General features: G+C 47.5%; 3 protein-coding genes across 3 annotated transcripts; 2 read left to right on the top strand and 1 right to left on the bottom strand.

The window, feature by feature from the left end:
- Positions 1–2,832: 2,832 nt before the first annotated feature.
- On the top strand, positions 2,833–6,213 carry LOC119317491 (UDP-N-acetylglucosamine transferase subunit ALG14-like). The gene is made up of 5 exons (XM_037591962.1): positions 2,833–3,216; positions 4,703–4,845; positions 4,999–5,148; positions 5,233–5,292; positions 5,695–6,213. The coding sequence occupies exons 1-5, from the start codon at positions 3,063–3,065 to the stop codon at positions 5,869–5,871; spliced, it is 684 nt and encodes a 227-aa protein (XP_037447859.1). The 5' UTR covers positions 2,833–3,062; the 3' UTR covers positions 5,872–6,213.
- A 344-nt stretch (positions 6,214–6,557) lies between these two features.
- Positions 6,558–8,914, top strand: LOC119317492 (chaperone protein DnaJ-like). The gene is made up of 6 exons (XM_037591963.1): positions 6,558–6,796; positions 7,965–8,042; positions 8,145–8,220; positions 8,365–8,438; positions 8,521–8,591; positions 8,730–8,914. Exons 1-6 carry the CDS (start codon positions 6,764–6,766, stop codon positions 8,761–8,763), a joined length of 366 nt encoding a protein of 121 aa, XP_037447860.1. The 5' UTR covers positions 6,558–6,763; the 3' UTR covers positions 8,764–8,914.
- Positions 8,915–11,526: 2,612 nt separating this feature from the next.
- LOC119317490 lies at positions 11,527–12,589 on the bottom strand. The gene has a single exon (XM_037591961.1). It carries the CDS (start codon positions 12,433–12,435, stop codon positions 11,848–11,850), a length of 588 nt encoding a protein of 195 aa, XP_037447858.1. The 5' UTR covers positions 12,436–12,589; the 3' UTR covers positions 11,527–11,847.
- Positions 12,590–19,985: the final 7,396 nt, after the last annotated feature.

The following is a 19,985-nucleotide window of genomic DNA, read 5'->3' as shown; positions in this document are numbered from 1 at the left end:
ACAGAAAAAAAAATTGTTCGGCCCAAAATGTCACGGATGTGTCTTTTTTTGTAGTGTGAGAGATTGCATTAGTGGAAGCATGAACCCTAGGCCTTGTTTCTAAGCATTACAACACCGTTTGTGCTCCATTTTATCACTTGCTACCTTGATATTTTTATATTTTCAGATTATAAAAATATATATCTACTATCCATACTACACTTGTATCACCATCATTTCGTTGAACTAGTGCACCTATACAATTTACCATGTTATTGGGTGTGTTGAGGACACAAGAGATTTTTTGTATTTGGTTGTAGGGGTGTTTGAGAGAGACCATATTCATCCTACACCTTCCACAGATTGATAAACATTAAGTAATCCACTTGAGGGAAATTTGTTGTTGTCCCACAAAACTCTACGTAGAATTTGAAGCCCAACAGAATCTATAAGAAATAAGGTTGCGTAAAAGAATCTGTCCTCAATTACTTTAAAAATAATTTTGACATGGTTCATAATTAAAAAGAATACAAAAAATTACTAAAATAATTTTTATATGGTTCATAATTAAAAAGAATCTCTCTTCAGTTACTTTAAAATGCATGGTCAATTCCTTAATTTTGACATGAACCATAAACTAAAATTGCCATGGTGAATTACTCAAAATTTACCATGATACATGCACTAAAATTTTCCATGGTTCATACAAAATAACAATTTCCATGGTCAAAAATACTAGAATTGCCATGGTTAAAATATTAAAATTTCCATGATCTATAAACAAAAAATGCAATGATGAATTACTAAAAATTGCAATGATCCATGAATTAAATTTGCCGTGGTTAATTACTAAAAATTTCCATGGCCTACTAGTAAAAGTTGATATAAAAAATAGTTAAAATACAGTGGTAGCTTTAAATCTAGAGGCCGCTGGCTACAATTCCGACGAGACCCAAAGCCAGGACGGCCGCGGGGCGTTCGCGTCGGCCGCTGGCTATGATCCCGACCAAGCGGCCTTCATGCGTGATCAGGTCAGCGTCGACCTAGACGGCTTCCCACTCGACCATGAGTTCCCGGACGACTACGGGCTAGAGGAAGAGGACGAGTGCGACATCGAAGTGGAGCCTTTGTTCGAGGACGAGCTCGCCAACCAAGCCACCGGTCCTAAGCCAAAGCGCAAGAGCAAGCGCATGAAGGCATACATGGCTGCCGAGGACAAGCTTCTCTGTGAGTGCTGGCGAGACATTGGACAAGACCCCAAGACGGGCGCCGAACAAAAGCATTCAACCTTTTGGATTCGTGTCCACCGAGAGTTTCATGAGCGTAAGAAGTTTCCACCTTACCAATTTGTGAGCACGCGCGGGTGGGTGTCCATTTCCAAGTGATGGAGGGTGATCCAACAAGAGTGCAACAAGTTTTGCGCCACTCTTGAGAGTGTCAAGGCCCGCCCCGTGAGCGGCATCGGCATGCAAGACATGGTATGCTAGCGAGCTGCCCTCTTTTGTGTCATCAAGTTCATGCTTGCGTGTTCATTTGCACATCATTTGCCCATATGCTTGCATGGAAACTTGTTGTAGGCATTTCAAGCTTTGGAGGCATTCAAGGTTCAACACAATGGCAAGTGCTTCATTCTCTCCCATTGCTTTCGGGTCATCAAGGACGAGGAGAAGTTCAAGGCGCAATATGCCGCCCTCAAGTCGCGTGGGGGAAGCAAGCCGTGGAGGAGGTTGGGGAGGGAGAGCCGGCACAGCCGCAGGGGAAGACCAACTCCAAGAAGGAGGACAAGCGGGATGCAGCATCCAACGCCTTGATCGCAAGCGTGGAGGGCATGATGAACAAGTAAGACTCAAGAAAGGAGGAGCGTCGGCGTTTCAAGGCGGAGCAAATGGACGCTTTCATGGAGATCCAAAGGAGGAGGCTTGAGATGAATGCGGAGAAGCAAGCCAAGATGTTCAAGTTAGAGGGGAGAAGCAAGTCAAGATGCTAGATAGCGAGGCCGCCAACACCAAGACCAAGGCGAAAGAAGTGGCTCTCACGAGCATGATGGCCGGGGTGAAGATCATGAAGGTGGAGATCATGATGACCGCGAGCCTTTTTTTAAGAGTTGAGTGCGGACATGAAATGGGTCGGCGCGTTGGACGCACTGCCGACCCAAATGCAAAACTGGGCGGACGCCGGGCGGCCGATCCAAACGGACAAAACGCGTATCCGTTTGGGTTGACCCGTTAGAGTTGCTCTAATTGAGACGTTTCAATTGCTTTATGCTACACGTGTGACACTTATTATTTAAGTTTTTTTTAAGAATCCAGTAAACTGTTTTTTAGGCACATAGTTTTTGCGGCATCTCTAACTGGGCTGGCCTATAGCTGGCCAAATGGGCCAGTTTTTTCGGGCCGGCCCGTGAGCACGCCGGCACGGCCCGCCTTGGGCCAGGCATAACACGGGCTAAACGGGCCGGGCCCGGCACGCGGCACGTCCTGGGCCGTGCCTGGGCACGCGGGCCGGCACGGCACGGCCCGATTAAGTTTTTTTTATTTTTCTACATCTATATATGGCCCAACATGTAAAAATAGACTAAAAACGCTCGATGCGTCAAATAATAGGTTGAAAATATGCGGCCCATCGTGCTAAACGGGCCAAGGTGCCGGCCCGTTTACTAACTGGGCCGTGCCTGGGCCTGGGGGCGCAGCATGCGGGCCGGCATGGCACGGCCCGTATAGTAATCGTGCCCTTGCGGGCCGTGCCGGGCCAGGCATGATTACGATGGTCCGGGCCGTGCCGGGCCGGGCCGGTCCGTTTGGCCAGGTATGGGCTGGCCCACAATACGACGGCCTCTCCCCCGCGGCCGCCTCGTGCTCCCTCGGCACCACTGAAAAAGAAAGACCTGTGCTCCCTCGGCCGACGCCGCCATCGGGAGACGGCCGGCGAGCATACCCATCACAGTCCCCTCCCCTGCCCCGACGCCACGCGCGGTTGCCGGTGAGACTGGGGATCTAGCGCCCTCACCGCCACCAGCTCTGCGCTGCTGTTGATCGGCACCACGCACACGCAGATCTCATACCCCATCTCCACCGCTTCTGGAGATGGGGTTCGACGCCTTCGCGGCAGCGTGTTGTGCTATTCCAGTACTCGTATCCGTTCTCGCCGTCCGCGTCGCCTACGTGCTTTGCCGCAGCGGCCTACCGCCGTCGAGGTCTCGTGCCTCCGGGCTGCGGTGTCTCATCGTCCTCGGGTCTGGTGAGTACATCATGGCCTTCAAACTGAAATTGTCAATTTTACTACAGAGAACAGTGTCCAAAGCGATGCCTTGAGTTGCACCGAGATGACAGGATAGTAAATTCCAACGGGAATTGTTACCATGATCGACAATTACTCTCCTAACATTTGTGCAGTTGTTTTGCGGGCGTCTAGATTTCTTATTGCTCAATGGTGTTTCTGGCTTTGTAAGCAACTCCTGTGCTACTAATTTGTAACCTTGACGGAAATTTTAGGGATAACACATTGCAATCTTTGACCTAGGATAAAATTCAGTCTATATTTCCCATGCCATACGGGTGATTCATACACAGATCAAACCATCTTTAAGAAACAAGATACCTAGTTTTTTTTCCCAATTAGCTTGTATATTGCACAGTATTTATTTAGACAACTGGGAGTGTACTCATTGTTTTCTAGTACAAGTTGCTACCGGTTTTGCTATGAATTTTTACTACCGACCAACCGTTACAGAGGCTTTTTCCCGGTTCAATACATAATAATTCTTCCTTAGATCCCTTCTTTTACTCCGACAGTATTGCGGATCACAATCGATGCAAAGAAAATGAATGCATTTCCATATACTATAATAAAAAGGTGAGTGGAATAAATAGAGAATTGGACCATGCCACGTGACTTATTCCATTTCTACTCTAGGGGATCGTATGGAGCCTGTTCATGGATGACATGATTGCGGTATGATCATAGAAGATATTCTCCTCAAGTGAACCAGCTATCCTTCATAGGTAGGGTACTTGCATGTTGGTTGGATGCGGAGACACCCTTGGTTGTGAATTCTAATGTGGCAGATCCAATTCTGTATCTGCATGGCCAAATCAATAATTCAAGTCACACACACTCCCACAATCTGCCTTTTTTCTTTTGTAAAATTAACTTCAACTATTTGTATTGTATTAAAATACTTTGGAGTTGAAGAGAACTCAGAGTTAAGAAATCACTTGTAGCTTTATAAAGCACCAGCTTATGTTCTCCACATGTTGTAGATTGCCTTTTCCTTTTTCTTCTATCTGGACTCGATATTGTACTGAGGTTTGCAAGCTAAACATTCTACCTCCTCCCACTTCACTTGCAAATGATGATGTTGTTGGCTTGTTGCCAATGTGCTGGTATCACTACCACCTCACCATGGATACATTTCATTCCAGCTTTTGTCTCTCCATAGTTTGCACCGGTCCATGTCTGGTTCTAGTGCAAATATGACATTTATTGTATAAATAATCATTTAGGACTAAGCAGGTGTGTATTCGTTCTGAGAGCCCAATTATGTGTCCAAATGTTGTTATTTTCCTGTCAATACATTTGATCACAGTGTACTTACATAAGCACAACTAGAAATATCAGTTACGTATTCACCAAGAAACTATTAGGTTGTCATTATGTAATCATAACTGCCCACAGCAGAATATATCATTACATTCACCTATTAATTTTCATGTCCCTTCCGCAGGAGGGCATACTGCAGAGATGATGAATATTGTATCTGAGCTTCAGAAGGATCGCTTTACGCCTAGGTACTATGTGGCTGCACTTACTGATAACATGAGCCTTCCAAAGGCACAGGTCTATGAGAAGTCATTGATTCATGTGGAGGTCAGTTACCTTGCTATATAAAATTACGATATTATTTGCAAGTCTATGAGAAGTCATTGATTCATGTGGAGGTCAGTTACCTTGCTATATAAAATTACGATATTATTGCAAGTAATTCTAGTTTTGCTTATGACACCAATGATGCCTTTTTAGGGTGATAGAGAAATGATCATCGAGAACGCCCAGTTCATGCAGATATATCGTAGCCGTGAAGTGGGCCAATCCTACATTACCTCCATCGCAACAACACTGCGTGCTACTTTGCATGCTATGTGGCTAATAATAAGAATCAGACCACAAGTGGTGTGCATTCTTCAAACTTATTAGCACCCATTACACCATATGAGTGCAGTTATATTATACTAATTGCTTGTAACACCCTTGTAGATATTTTGCAATGGTCCCGGGACATGCATCCCTCTATGTGCTTCAGCTTTTCTTCTGAAGGTAACTTTACATCCTATGTTCTACTCCCTCTGTTCCTAAATATTTGTCCTTTTAGAGATTTCAAATGGACTATCACATGCGGATGTATATAGACATATTTTAGAGTGTAGATTCGCTCATTTTGCTCCGTATGTAGTCACTTGTTGAAATCTCTAGAAAGACAAATATTTAGGGAAGGAGGGAGTATATAGCTCAGTACAAGATTTATGTTTGAAGCACCACAGCATTTGTAGTACCTTTTTGTTTATCATAGAACGAAAACTAGGACAGTAGGGTATCAATACTGTTATAAATCTGTGTTTGCTATAAACCCAATGATAACACTGTTTTTTTGCCCTAAATAATAAGTCAATGCAATGCTTAAAATTTTCTATCGAGTACTTAATTGTTATATTCTTGCAGGTGCTTGGTCTGGGATGGTCCTCCATTTTCTACATTGAAAGTATCGCAAGAGTGAAGAAGCTTTCGTTAAGTGGTTTACTGTTGTACAAGCTACGGATGGCCGATCAGTTCTTCGTGCAGTGGCCCCAGCTGCAACAAAAATACCCTAGAGCACAATATGCTGGCCGTTTGATGTGATGATTCACCCGTAAATGATATTTGGGACACCATCATTTCCAACTCTGAAGATCTTGAACATGCTGAGGTGCAGTTGAATACTTGAATTGACACACCCTACACGCCTGTTTCGCCAGAAACTTTTTTACTTGTTGGTATAGGCTTGCACCTTTCTTAGGATATATATATATGTATACTCATCAAAATTGTCTTTCAAGGCTGACCTATTGGCTGGGGAATAGAATGTTCCCTCTCAGATAGTCAGATATACCTTGTAGGCTGTGACTCTGCAGAGTCAAGTGTAAACCTCATCCTGTAAGTTCCAGCCGCATTCTATTTGTCAGTGTTGTGTCGTTCGTTACATTTATCATGCCTCGTTGCTGGCCTCAAACGTCACCAGAGGGAAAACTGCTGTTTTCTTTCCTTTTCTGATAACAGGGGAAGAATTGCTGTAATCTGAAGGATAATACATAGTATTTGATCATCAGGATTTCTAAAATTAAATTATCAGGAAAGAAAGAGAATTTTCCCAGGAATACATTGATGGCATACAAAAGGCCCAAGTCTGCAGCGGCGAGCCACACACGCAACGAGGCAAAAGCCCAGGCCTGCATCGGCGACAAAATGCAATCGGGGACGCTCCGCGACACGAAAGGACACCGTGATCCACGTCACCGCCTGCCCCTCTTTATCCACCACGGGTTTCTTAAAAATAAACAGCGGAGAATAAAAAAGAGGAGAGGAGAGGGGAGAAGAAGAACACCCTCCGATCCCACACCCACCCCCGCCCTCGCGATCATCCCCTCCCCCCCTTGGACAGGTCTCCCGAATCCGGAGCCCCCAACGCGCGCGGCGGGACGTGTACCGACGGGCGGGGCACAGAGAGGCCGGGGGTGATGAGTTGTTACGCTGCATGGACGGAGCAATCGAGGAGCCTCTCCACAAGGTGAGCAGCCGCAACCCGTAAGATAATCTCCGGTCGTTGTTCTTGCCATCTTCAACAGAGAGAGATCGAGTATCTTAAGCTTTTAGCTTGGGGGAACTTCGGTTCATGGATCTGTAGCTCCTGTTGGTTTATGATTATTACTGGAATGAGTATAGTAGTACTGGTTTGCTTTGGCCTCGCTGGGGGGAGGAGCAGTGTACTGTTTGGTTAGTAGTTACATTTAGGCGTACTGATCTATGGCGGGCGATTGGTCAAATTCCAAGTGTTTATCTTGTTGCTCATCCATTTGTGATATGTGTAAGGCAGCACCCATGTTTATCTAAACATTGTTTACCTAAATTAGTCCAAGCTGATCGATGCATCTATTGCCTAATCGATTTGCTTGTTTGAGTGGTTGAAGAAGTTTTTATCTACTTACAGAAAGTAGGTTTATGGAAAACTCTGCTGCTTCGGCTGAATATATTATCGTTTGCAAGTGCCACCTACCATGGGAGATTTGTATCCAAACACTCAAACTTTTGGATCGACTGTGGACTGTGATATGAGCACTCCTTGTCGACCCTTGTTGCTGTGCTGTAGACTATGTATGGTAGTTAAATTTAGGCATACTGATCTGTGGTGAGCGATTGGTCAAATTCCAACTATTGTATGTTGCTCATCCATGTTTGGTATGCGTAAGGCAACATCCCTGTTTAGGTTCACCTTGCCTACCTAAATTAGTCCTATTTTTGTTAGAAAGCTGATCGATGCATTTGTGGTGTCTATGTGCCTAATCGACTTGCTTGCTTGGCTGCTTGAAGAATTTTGCATTGAGTTGCAGAAACTAGTTTTCTGGAAAACTCTGCTGCTTCGGCCAAATATGTTTATCATTTGCAAGTGCCACCTACTATGGGATTCTGTATCCAAATATTTGAACTTTTGGATTGGTCATGGACTGTGATATGAGCACCCCTTGCCGATCTCTGTTGCTATGCTGTAGACCATCTTATGCATAACCTGAATATGCATTACCATCTACAACTCGAGTGTGATGTGGTCCTATGGACTATCATGCCATTCATGTATAGGGAAATGGTCGCAGTATACTTTCTTGCATAGTTATACTGACCTGTCCATTTAATCCATCTTATCATTTATATCATTTCATAGAGTTCATCTGTGATGACAGGACTATTACAAAGTTCTGGAGGTCGATTACGATGCATCTGACGACAACATCAAACTGAGTTATAGAAGATTAGCGCTGGTAAATCTTATGCCCTGCTTCTCTTCTGCGAACCACTACCATGTATTGTCTACCCAAACAAAATTATAGATCAACTCACTGTAAGTGGTGTCTCATCTCCAGAAGTGGCACCCCGACAAGCATAAGGGCGAGGATGATGTCACAGCTAAATTTCAGGAGATCAACGAGGCTTACAAAAGTACTGTTCAAGTCTGTTATTTTAGGCACCGATGATACCTTTTGTCCCTCTATTTTGTACCGATAAGAATGGTGGCAGGGTCACACTTCACTATACACAATTCTGAAAACTTCTTTTACCTAATGCACTGTATTGTCTTTCCAGTTTTAAGTGATCCAGTTACACGGCTTGAGTACGACTTTTCTGGCTGTTACGAGGTCAATCAATATACTGCACGTGTAAGAGCTCTTCTTTACTAGTTTTCTGATTCTTATTATATGTGCTTTCTGTTTAAGTTTGCTATATTTTCCTGTATTTTAGGAGTACCTTTCAAGATTTAAGGGAATGATACTTACCTGCAATGGCCTTGGCATAGAGCATTCTTCAAAATGGTAAATGCAATTCAGCTGAACTCAGATGCCTAATTGTTTGTTTCAATGCATTTCTGGCCTGCTTATATTGGTAGCATGTGCGCCTCAGAGAGTGTTTTTCGTATCACGCTGTTGACGTTGTGTACTTATGGTTTTCAGGGCACGACATTTGAGGGAATGGGAGCCCCATTGATCAATAGGTACAGCATGTTTATTCCCGAACTTGTTCAGTAGTGTCTCTGATGGCGATTCGGCATGTATTTTGTTCTTCTGTAACTCCGCAATGGAACCTGTCATGTGCCCTCGCACTTGTGCTAGAAAGAGATACATGTTTGCTATTTCCATCGGTCATCTGGTTATTTACTCTTTGACTTGTCACAAGCATGCTGGTAATAGTTCCTTTTCAGCATAAACCACAACTAAGAATAAAGAGAAATATGTTTCTTTCCAGGAAAGAGAACAACATATCGTGTAATCAAGTATGTGTACCTGATAGAACAACAGAAAAGGAAGTTTTTGGGCGATTGCGCCGTCAGAAAATCTGTGACAAGCTAAATGCGATAAATGAGCGTTGATCATCAAGCTCTCCACGATAGTCAGCCACCAGGAAGGCATAGAGACACCTAGATGAAACATAAGAGCAAGTACAACAGGAATTGAACCTAGGAAGACTGATCATCAGTCCACGGTGTGAATGGGGCACACTATGTTGGTGTTACCATTTCAAAAATTTCCATTCAAGTTTGTGCACCGTTTTGGTAACAATACATGTATATAATCACCTAATTGCAAATCCAGGTGTGTAAAAGGAAATAAATCTATTTGGTCCATAGTGCAACATACTGAAAGCAGATATGAATTGCAATTTGTAGCAGAGCCCGTTTTTAAATGTTGAACACAGTGGTTGTACAGACTAAAGAAGGGCAAATTCTGCTCCAATGGCATGTACTAGCTATGAGCTGCTTTGAAGTAGGAACCATAAAGAAACACACTTTTTTTTCGAAACGGAAGAAACACACTTTTCGTCTGAAAGGAGAAGCCTCATTTGGCCAACAAGGGGAATGCTCTAGCATGGTAACCAGCCGTAGGACCTTTTTTTTTACCGAAACACACAGCAAGTAAATCACTGATCTTTTGAGCCCTTATTCTATTCATGATCATGAACCCCACTGCTTTGACCTGTAAAGTCCCAGCTGAGATAATCGCCCACTGTGGACAGGTGAGCTGCACTTGTACTATTATAACAGAGGAAAAAAGAGGGTGTCACCGTCTTCTAATTATAATCTGGAACATGGACTGCGCTCTAGACCTCTCTCTGTGGCCCGTGGTTCGTCGTAGGGCCTCGTTTTCGACTGGAGGCGGACGGACGATGGAATCGGACAGCGGCGTGGGCTTTTGCCGTACTGCAGCCTTGACGAGCAAGCCAATATCATGCTGGTGTCAGAATGAATTGTCCCTGCCTTTCTCTTTTTCCTCCCTCGGTTGGATGAGTCGTCTGATAAAATGAAAAATCGATCGCCATGTAATGTAGAGTACTCATGGACAAAAGCTGCATCGGTCCATTTCGCTTCGAGGCAGCGATCCAGGACCAGACAACGGCTGCGGCCAGCCATGGTCGCTCGATGCGTCTGCCTGCTATAGTAGACATCTACGCTAGGGCCAGCTTAATGGACTGTACTACCACCTGCACGTTTTGTTCGCACGACACGATTATGCTTGGAGGGGGCCAGGTTTCGGGCCAGGCCAACAGTGCCTCACGCTGGCATTTCCCACACATTCTAAACAAAATCTATAACCTGGACGTCAGCACGGGGATCTGATTGATTCTGAACCACAGGAGCAGCACGCGTGTAACGTTAGCCTCACCGGAATGCCCGGCATCAGTGAAACTGTGGATAGTAAAGCAGCCGCGTGACGCGACGCTCTCCGCCGTAGCGGCCAGCGGGTGGCACAGCTCGCGGGCAAGAGTCCAACGGAGCGCACAGGGGGGAAGGCTCGTCGCCATCGACGCGCTTCCGTCGGGCGTCCACACTCGGGGCGACGAGGACGTGGCGCCTACCGGCCGCGTCGAGCCAGCAGAGGGTTCGCGTCCCCGGACGCTCGCGACGAATGTGCCACTCTCGCTCGCAACCTACTGATTGCTGACAGTTCTTCTCTTGTTTTTGGTTTGGCAAAAGATCGATGAACAGCTCAGATGCTGTCTCACCGAAACCAACTTTCTCCTCCCTGCATTTTATCTCTACAGCATCTATCCTGTATAATGATTTAATTTTTGGTCTATGAACATCTCCGAAAGATTCCACGAACAAAGCTTGAACTGCTGGGCAATGATTACCTAATCGGCGCAAATAGTGAGGTCGAAATCATTTCGACGGGAGTTGAAACAACAGCCCGCGGTGAACCTGTACTAGACCACAACGTGAAGAAGAGAGCTCACTGCTCAATGCGCTGCGTTTGCCGTCGAGGCAGCGGCGGGCGGGCGACAGGGCCAGTGCACTAGACCAGGCAGTACTGAGCGAAGGGCCCTCTCCTTCACCACTTGCAACGTAGGCGAGCGTGTGCTGCACGGGCCCACATGTCGGCGAGACGAGGACAGTGCGCTCGAGCCGCCCTATTCCTAGTCCTGAACCTGCTCCACCCAAAGCAGCACGACTAGACCAGTGTGTACGACACACAAGCTGCTATCCCGTCACGTACTAATCGCCTAGTACACAACATGAAAAGCTCTAGATAAATGGAGCAATGAACGCCGCCGCACCGGTGCTTTTCACCTTTCGATCGACGCTAATGATAGTGGTGCCGTCGTGCTGCTTAACTGCTGATCGATGTCGTGCTGGTAGTACCATCGTGTTTAACTGTCTCACAGGCCTGGGTTTTCTAATTTTTATCCTGAATACCGAAAAAAAAAGACAATCAAGGATGCAATGCAACGAAATTGCAGATTCACAAATGGTGCTGGAAAGAAGGTAGCGCAGATCAAATCGGGGAGCTTAAAATGTCCAATTTGATGGTACTACACGGTGGAGCAGCAAGTGTACAGACACGACACCGAGGGACAACAAAAGCAGGGAGGAAATGACGCCGCCCAGAGGGTAATTGAGCGCATTGCGCCCAGATCACAGGCTTTCGGTTTTTAATCTAGCTTAAACATCGTATCACATTAGCACGCGAGCCACAAAAGTGGAAAAGAAGAACCCCCATATAGTTAATTGATTATATTATAACCACTTCCTAAAAGGAAAGCAAGAGACAGATCCCCCACTGGTGGCGAGGAATCTCACCCCCGCTCCGGCATGCTCGCCGACGACCTCCGGTGCCGGAACGCCTTCATGGGGCTCGGGAAGTGCCACCCCCACCGCGCCTTGGTCGCCGCCGCCTTGGCCGCCACCGCCTTGGCCTCCACGGCCGTCGCCGAGACCGAGCTGGACCTCGCCAGCCCCAGCCTCTCCTCCTCGTCCTCCTCCTCCGCCGCGCTCCCGTCCTTGGCAGAGGACCTCCAGAACGGCGCCCACCCCCAGACCCTCGCCTTTCGCCTCCCGGAGGCGGAGGCGGCCGCGGCGACGGAGGCCATCGCGGCGGAGGAGGACGCGGCGACGGAGCGCGAGCGCGCCACCCGGTGCTCCCGCTCGATGAGGCTGTGCACCCGGCCGACGGCGTCGCCGGACGCCGAGGAGGAGGAGGACGGGGAGGCGCAGGTGCAGGGGCAGGGCCGCACGCGCGCGCAGTTGGGGCAGAGCCGCAGCAGCCGGTCGCGGAGGCAGTACGGGCACACCCCGCCGCCGGATCTCGCCGCGGGGTGCTTCCGGCACCGCCACTCGTCGCCCCCGACGGCGGCCGCGGCCACCGCTGCCTTCTCCGCCTTCATCTCCCTCCGTGCGGTTGCTCTCGCTGATGACTCGCTCGCTCTCTCTCTCTCTCTCTCTCTCTCTGCCTCGCGCTTCTTAGCAAGAGAGTGGAAGGAGGGGGGCGTTACGGATACGAACTCACAGCGTCGCCGGAGTGTGTAATAAAGGAGGCACCGGCGGGGCTTAACGGCGTGTGGTTTTCCGGGCACGGAGAGAAGGCACGTAGCTCGCGGTTATTCACGAAGGTGCCATCGGGTACAGCTGGGCAGCGGTTGCCGCGGGATCTTCTGCGGTTGCACCTCAACTTGCTATAGTCTACTAGAACCGTATGACAACGCATCATTCAGGACGTGTAGATCACACATCTGACTGAGCAAAGAATCAGCTTCCGATTTGTTTGTACTCCCTCCCTCCAGGCCTTTTTAGTTTGCGTATAAGATTTGACTGAAGTCAAGTCTCGTAAAGTTTGACCAATTTTATAAGAAAAAGTATCAATATTCACAATCTGAAATCAATATAAAAAGATGTGTCATGACTTAAAGTTTCATAGTATTGTATAACTTTAGCATGGCAGATGTTGATAATTTTTCATATAAATATGGTCAAATTTTATGAAGTTTGACTTCAGAGAATTCTAATATGCAGAATAAAAATGACCGGAGGAGTACTAGCACAAATCTCCACTCTGATTCTGAGCAACGGCGAGGAGCACCTACGGTGTCGCCGGCCGCAGAGGATCCCGCTCGGGCTCGAAAGATAAGGCTGCCCGCGCACGTGCGGGGCGGGAATGAGCCGTGCTGGGGTCAGTTACGATGGGCCCGCCTGTCGGTTTACGACGATGCGACCGAGACGGCTGTTCCTTTATTTCTCTCGATTAATTAATTAATTATTAAATGGAACTTTGGTGCCCGTGTGGAGTGCACCTGCCTGCAGAGTCACCGGTTGCAATCTCGCAGATCTGGTTCGTTGCGCGGATCGTAGTTATCGCGTCTAGTATTCTACACGCACGGGAGCGGGGCAGCGCAGCGTATCGCCGTCGAGGTGCTGTCCGCTTCTGCACGTGTGGTTGACGAACGGCGTCGCCTGTGTCGGGGCGCAGAGCCGTGTTGTCTCGCCTTCGGGCGCCCGGCAAAGTCAAAAGGATTTAGGCGACCATTCTGCATTTTTTGAGATTTATTACCACCTTCGAGGTGTTAAGATTAGTAGTAACTCTTACTGTATTCTCTAAAAAAAGAGATTAGTAGTAAGTACGAGGAGTGCACTTCTGCATCACTTGTACTACTAGTCGGTCTTGTGCAATACTAAAAGAAGAAATAAACAACATTTCAAAAAAAGAAGAAGAAATAAACAAGATGCACACTCGTTCGCTCTCAAATCGCGCGCCAACGCCGCTGAAAGAGACCGATGCTAAAAATTCTCCCCCGTCACAGGTAATCTGGATGGTGCCCAAGATTCCGTCTATAGTTTAATTGCCAAACGTGTCGGCAGAAGGGAGATCAGAGATTAATCTTTCAGGTGTACGTATGCCTTGAAGGAGTTTGTCCTAAACACTCCGATCGAGCCTGTCATGTCTCTATCGGCATCGGCATCAGTCTTGGTGCGATTATTACGTGAATAATATAGCAACTGACGCAGTTTGGTATAGTATTCCGTTAGAGATAAAGTGTTACGGTGACGTGCTGATCGATTCCAATCATTGAGTAACACTGCTCTTTGCACACGGGGGGCAGGGAAACCTTCAAGGTTAAGATAGATGAACCAACCGCCAACTAGGAAGGTTAAGAAAAAGTGTTACGTTCCTCAAAAAAAGAAAAAGTGTTACAGCGACTGCTCCCTGCTTCCTAAAGTTTCAGGGGCGGATCTTAATAAGCAGTTCCGACCCATCTCTTTGATCAATGTAGGTTTCAAACTACTACCTCTGTGAAGAAATATAAGAGAGATCACTACTTCAGTGATCTAAACGCTTTTATATTTCTTTGTGGAGGAAGTACTCGTCAAGGGGTTGACTATCCGGCTCTCGCTGATGGCACATAGGGTCATTGACTAGAGTCAATCAGCCTTTATTCGAGGAAGAAGCACCCTCGAAGGCATTCCGGTTCTTCACGAAGTGTTGCATACTGCACATATGAATAAGGAAAACATTTTCATTTTGAAGTTAGATTTCGAGAAGGCTTAGGATTGTGTTAACTGGGACTTTCTAGAAGGCGTTATGTGGTGAAAGGGCTTTGATCCACTCTGGGTGAGTTGGATCATGCAGTTGGTTAAAAGTGGACAAACCGCCATCAATATCAATGGGGAGGGAGACCAATATTTTCGTAACTCGAGGGGAGTACGACAAGGTGATCCGATTTCTCCCCTCTTGTTTAATATAGTCGGAGATGCTCTGGCTGTTAGCATAGAGGGTGCTAAGACAACAGGCCATATCCAGGGAGTGTTCTTGGCTATTAATGAAGGTGGAATCACGCATCTCCAATATTCCGACGACACACTGATTCTCATCAAGAATGACCCAATTAGTTTAGCGAACTTGAAGTTCATCCTGATGTATTTTGAGTCCATGTCTGGACTTAAGATCAATTTTGACAAGAGTGAGGTGTATGTCACTAAGGGGAGCTTGGGGGACAGTTGCGTGTTGCTCACATGATGAACTGTAAACTAGGATCTGTTGGGGAACACAATAATTTTAAAAAAATTCCTATGCACACGCAAGATCCATCTAGGTGATGCATATCAACGAGAGGGGAGAGTGTTGTCCACGTATCCTCGTAGACTGTAAGCCGAAGCGTTATAACAAAGCGGTTGATGTAGTCGTACGTCTTCACGATCCGACCGATCCTAGCATCGAAGGTACGGCACCTCCGCGATTTGCACACGTTTAGCTCGGTGACATCCCACGAACTCTAGATCCAGCTGAGTGTCGAGGGAGAGCTTCGTCAACACGACGGCGTGATGATGGTGATGATGAAGTTACCGACGCAGGGCTTCACCTAAGCTCTACAACAATATGACCGAGGTGAAAATCTATGGAGGGGGCACCGCACACGGCTAAGAGATCAACTTGTGTGTCTATGGGGCGCCCCCTCCCCCGTATATAAAGGAGTGGAGGAGGGGAGGACCGGCCCTCTATGGCGCGCCCAAGGGGGGGTCCTACTCCCGGTGGGAGTAGGATTCCCCCTTTTCCTTGTTGGAGTAGGAGAGAAGGAAGGGGGAGAGAGAGAGAGGGAAGGAGGGGGGCGGCCCCCCACCCAATTCGGATTGGGCTAGGGGGCGCGCCCTCCACCCAATTCGGATTGGGCTAGGGAGGGCGCACCCTCCACCTTGGTCTTCCTCTCCTCTTTTCCACTAAGGCCCAATAAAGCCCATATACTCCTCGGGGGGTTCCGGTAACCCCCCGATACTCCGGTAAATGCCTGAACTCATCCGGAACCACTCTGATGTCCAAACATAGCCTTCCAATATATCAATCTTTATGTATCGACCATTCCGAGACTCATCGTCATGTTCAGGATCATATCCGGGACTCCGAACTACCTTCGGTACATCAAAACACATAAACTCATAATACCGATCGTCACTGAACGTTAAGCGTGCGGACCCTACGGGTTCGAGAACTATGTAGACATGACCGAGACTCATCTCCGATCAATAACCAATAGCGGAACCTGGATGCTAATATTGGTTCCTACATATTCTACGAAGATCTTTATCGGTCAAACCGCATAACAACATATGTTGTTCCCTTCTCATCGGTATGTTACTTGCCCGAGATTCGATCGTCGGTATCTCAATACCTAGTTCAATCTTGTTACCAGCAAGTCTCTTTACTCGTTCCATGATGCAACATCCCGTAACTAACTCATTAGTCACATTGCTTGCAAGGCTTGTAGTGATGTGCATTACCGAGAGGGCCCAGAGATACCTCTCCGATACACGGAGTGACAAATCCTAATCTCGATCTATGCCAACTCAACAAACACCATCGGAGACACCTATAGAGCATCTTTATAGTCACCCAGTTACATTGTGATGTTTGATAGCACACTAAGTGTTCCTCCGGTATTCGGGAGTTGCATAATCCCATAGTCATAGGAACATGTATAAGTTATGGAGAAAGCAATAGCAGTAAACTAAACGATCAAAGTGCTAAGCTAACGGATGGGTCAAGTCAATCACATCATTCTATAATGATGTGATCCCGTTTATCAAATGACAACTATTTGTCCATGGCTAGGAAACTTAACCATCTTTGATTAACGAGCTAGTCAAGTAGAGGCATACTAGTGACACTCAGTTTGTCTATGTATTCACACATGTACTAAGTTTCCGGTTAATACAATTCTAGCATGAATAATAAACATTTATCATGATATAAGGAAATATAAATAACAACTTTATTATTGCCTCTAGGGCATATTTCCTTCAGTCTCCCACTTGCACTAGAGTCAATAATTTAGATTACATTGTGATGATTCTAACACCCATGGAGTCTTGGTGCTGATCATGTTTTGCTCGTGAGAGAGGCTTAGTCAACGGGTCTGCAACATTCAGATCCGTATGTATCTTGCAAATCTCTATGTCTCCCTCCTTGACTTGATCGCGTGTGGAATTGAAGCGTCTCTTGATGTGCTTGGTTCTCTTGTGAAATCTGGATTCCTTTGCCAAGGAAATTGCACCAGTATTGTCACAAAAGATTTTCATTGGACCCGATGCACTAGGTATGACACCTAGATTGGATATGAACTCCTTCATCCAGACTTCTTCATTTGCTGCTTCCGAAGCAGCTATGTACTCTGCTTCACACGTAGACCCCGCCCCGACGCTCTGCTTGGAACTGCACCAACTGACAGCTCCACCATTCAATAAAATATGTATCCGGTTTGTGACTTAGAGTCATCCGAATTAGTGTCAAAGCTTGCATCGACGTAACCGTTTACGACAAGCTCTGTGTCACCTCCATAAACGAGAAACATATCCTTAGTCCTTTTCAGGTATTTCAGGATGTTCTTGACCGCTGTCTAGTGATCCACTCCTGGATTACTTTGGTACATCCCTGTTAAACTAATAGCAAGGCACACATCAGGTCTGGTACACAGCATTGCATACGTGATAGAACCTATGGCTGAAGCATAGGGAATGACTTTCATTTTCTCTCTATCTTCTGCAATGGTCGGGCATTGTGTCTGACTCAACTTCACACCTTGTAACATAGGAAAGAACCCTTTCTTTGCTTGATCCATTTTGAACTTCTTCAAAACTTTATCAAGGTATGTGCTCTATGAAAGTCCAATTAAGCGTCTTGATCTATCTCTATAGATCTTGATGCCCAATATATAAGCAGCTTCACCGAGGTCTTTCATTAAAACATTCTTATTCAAGTATCCTTTTATGCTATTCAGAAATTCCGTATCATTTCTGTAACACCCGGATAATTAGGCTACAGTAAAACTCTCCTAAGATGCCATGTCATCTTTGATTACTGTTGCTAAACTTTCGTTAGTTCAAACCGATTCAAAATCAACTAAAAAAATGGCAAACAACAAAAGTTTTCAAAATATTAAACTAAAAATGTTCGGAGTGTGCAAATAAATTCTTAGGTATTTATGGTGAGGGAACCATGCTTTTATAGGAAACCTAAATCCATAAAATGAAATAAAACAATAAAGAAATAAATAAAAGAAAATGCAAAAGAGAAAACAAAAAACAAAAGGAGAGAACCCTTCCCCCTGGACCAGACGGCCCAGCTCACAGCCAGGCCGGCCCACCTGGCCCATAGCCATCAGCCGGCCCAACCCCCCTGCCTCGTCTCCCTTCTTTGTTCCCCCGACCCAGGTCGGAACAGGGGCGAGTCCCCGCCCGACCGCCTCGCCGGCACCGACACCGGGAGGAGATAAGGCCGCCACGCCCTCGCCTCCTCGATCCGTCCTCCCACTCGCCCTGCTCTCTCCCTCGGTTCCTGCGCCCTCCCACCAGATCCTCCTCGCCCAGATCCACCACGGCCACCACCGCAGTCGCCATGGCCGACACCGTCAACGCGCTCTCCGCCGTCCCCTTCACCTAGGACCGCGCCAAGGGCTCCGTCGCCAACCTCTCCTTCGCCCACGACCAGCCCCTTGAGCTCGGCGCCCCTGCATCGACTCCGACGCCAGCTTCTTCTTCCTCAGCAGCCACCGGTGTTCCTCTGCGATTCCGGCGCCCTGCTGCTCCTAACCTTCCAACGAGCCACCGTGTGCTCCTACGTAAGCTCCCCGACCTTTCCCCTATGCTAGCGCCGTCGATCTCGCCCCCCTAGTTGCCGTCGCCATTGGTGCTGCCCCGCCGCCATGGTGAAGCTCGTCGCAGTGGCCACCGTTGCCGCAGCTCGCGTCCGAGCTCGTAGTCGAGCTCGTGAGGTTCCCAGGAGCCCAACGCGCGCGCGCGAGCCTTCCCGCGCCCCCTAGCGCCGTGCTCGTCGAGAACCCGAACGCGTCGTCGCACGCGCTCGTCGCCGGCAGCCGTCCGGTGACCCTTTTGGTCCCGGGCTTGTGCAGTTGTGCTTGCGTGCGCATGTAGGCCTCGCCCTGCCCTTCTGTTTGCACAATAGCATGCCGCAGCGCCGTTTCCCTCTCGCGGCCGAACGCCGGCGTCCGCCCCGCTCGTCACCAGTGACGTTGCGGCCCTCCTCCGGCCACGCCACCGCCACCACTAGATGCACCTCTTCGCGCTCGTTCGGATGAGCCCCGGCGCGCGCGGATCCGTGCCCTATGCGCAAATTCCAGCGAACTCCGGCGGGTCTGCGTCGTGCCTTTGGTCGCCGATGGCGAGAGCCGGCCCTGCTGACCTGGCGCCGCAGGTCCCACCACCTGGGCCACTGACTGGTGGGCCCAGGGCTCCTTGTTGGCCAGATGACTGGGTCAACTGCTGACTGGGCCGCCCCTGTCTCACTAACCTATGGGCCCCACCTTAATCAACGAATAAAAATAAATAGGTAATTTGCTAATTAATTAAATTAGTTAATTAAACACTAATCTCTCACTGACTACGGGCCCCACCTGCTAATTAACCCAAATTAGTTAGACTAAACCCCCTGTTAGTGGCCCAGACAATGACATGTGGGTCCCACTGGACCCACCTGTCTGGTTTGACTGGTCAATCGACCAGTTGACCTGCTGACATCATTCTGATGTCATGCCTGCGTCATCATTCACTGTTTTGGATAATGTTAGAATTAAATAACTAATTAAAATCAAAAAATGATTTAAATCTTTAGAAAATCATATCTTTTAATCCGTAACTCGGATGAAAAAACTTTGTACATGAAAGTTGCTCAGAACGACGAGACGAATCCGGTTACGCAGCCCGTTCGTCCGCCACGCATCCCTAGCATACCTAACATGCAACTTTTCCTCTCCGATTCATCTGTCCGAAAACGCAAAACACCGGGGATATTTTTCCGGATGTTTCCCCCCTTCACCGGTATCACCTCATACCGCGTTAGGGCACCCCTAGCACCACTACTTGCCATGTCATGCATCGCCATGCATTTGTTTGCATTATATTTATTGTTTCTTCCCCCTCTTCTCTCGCTAGACAC

The sequence above is a fragment of the Triticum dicoccoides genome, chromosome 6A, assembly GCF_002162155.2.
Source record: "Triticum dicoccoides isolate Atlit2015 ecotype Zavitan chromosome 6A, WEW_v2.0, whole genome shotgun sequence".
NCBI classification, from domain to species: domain Eukaryota; kingdom Viridiplantae; phylum Streptophyta; class Magnoliopsida; order Poales; family Poaceae; genus Triticum; species Triticum dicoccoides.
Note: the sequence above shows the minus strand (reverse complement) of the source record. Positions and strands in the feature narration are given on the sequence as shown.

Coding starts and splice junctions, on each gene's coding strand:
- LOC119317492 (XM_037591963.1), top strand. CDS start 6,764: ATGGACGGAGCAATCGAGGAGCCTCTCCACAAG. Junction 8,221..8,364: donor GATCAACGAGGCTTACAAAA/GTACTGTTCAAG, acceptor TTGTCTTTCCAG/TTTTAAGTGATCCAGTTACA. Junction 8,592..8,729: donor ATAGAGCATTCTTCAAAATG/GTAAATGCAATT, acceptor TATGGTTTTCAG/GGCACGACATTTGAGGGAAT.
- LOC119317490 (XM_037591961.1), bottom strand. CDS start 12,435: ATGAAGGCGGAGAAGGCAGCGGTGGCCGCGGCCGCCGTCGGGGGCGAC.
- LOC119317491 (XM_037591962.1), top strand. CDS start 3,063: ATGGGGTTCGACGCCTTCGCGGCAGCGTGTTGTGCTATTCCAGTACTC. Junction 4,846..4,998: donor AGTCATTGATTCATGTGGAG/GTCAGTTACCTT, acceptor ATGCCTTTTTAG/GGTGATAGAGAAATGATCAT. Junction 5,293..5,694: donor CTTCAGCTTTTCTTCTGAAG/GTAACTTTACAT, acceptor ATATTCTTGCAG/GTGCTTGGTCTGGGATGGTC.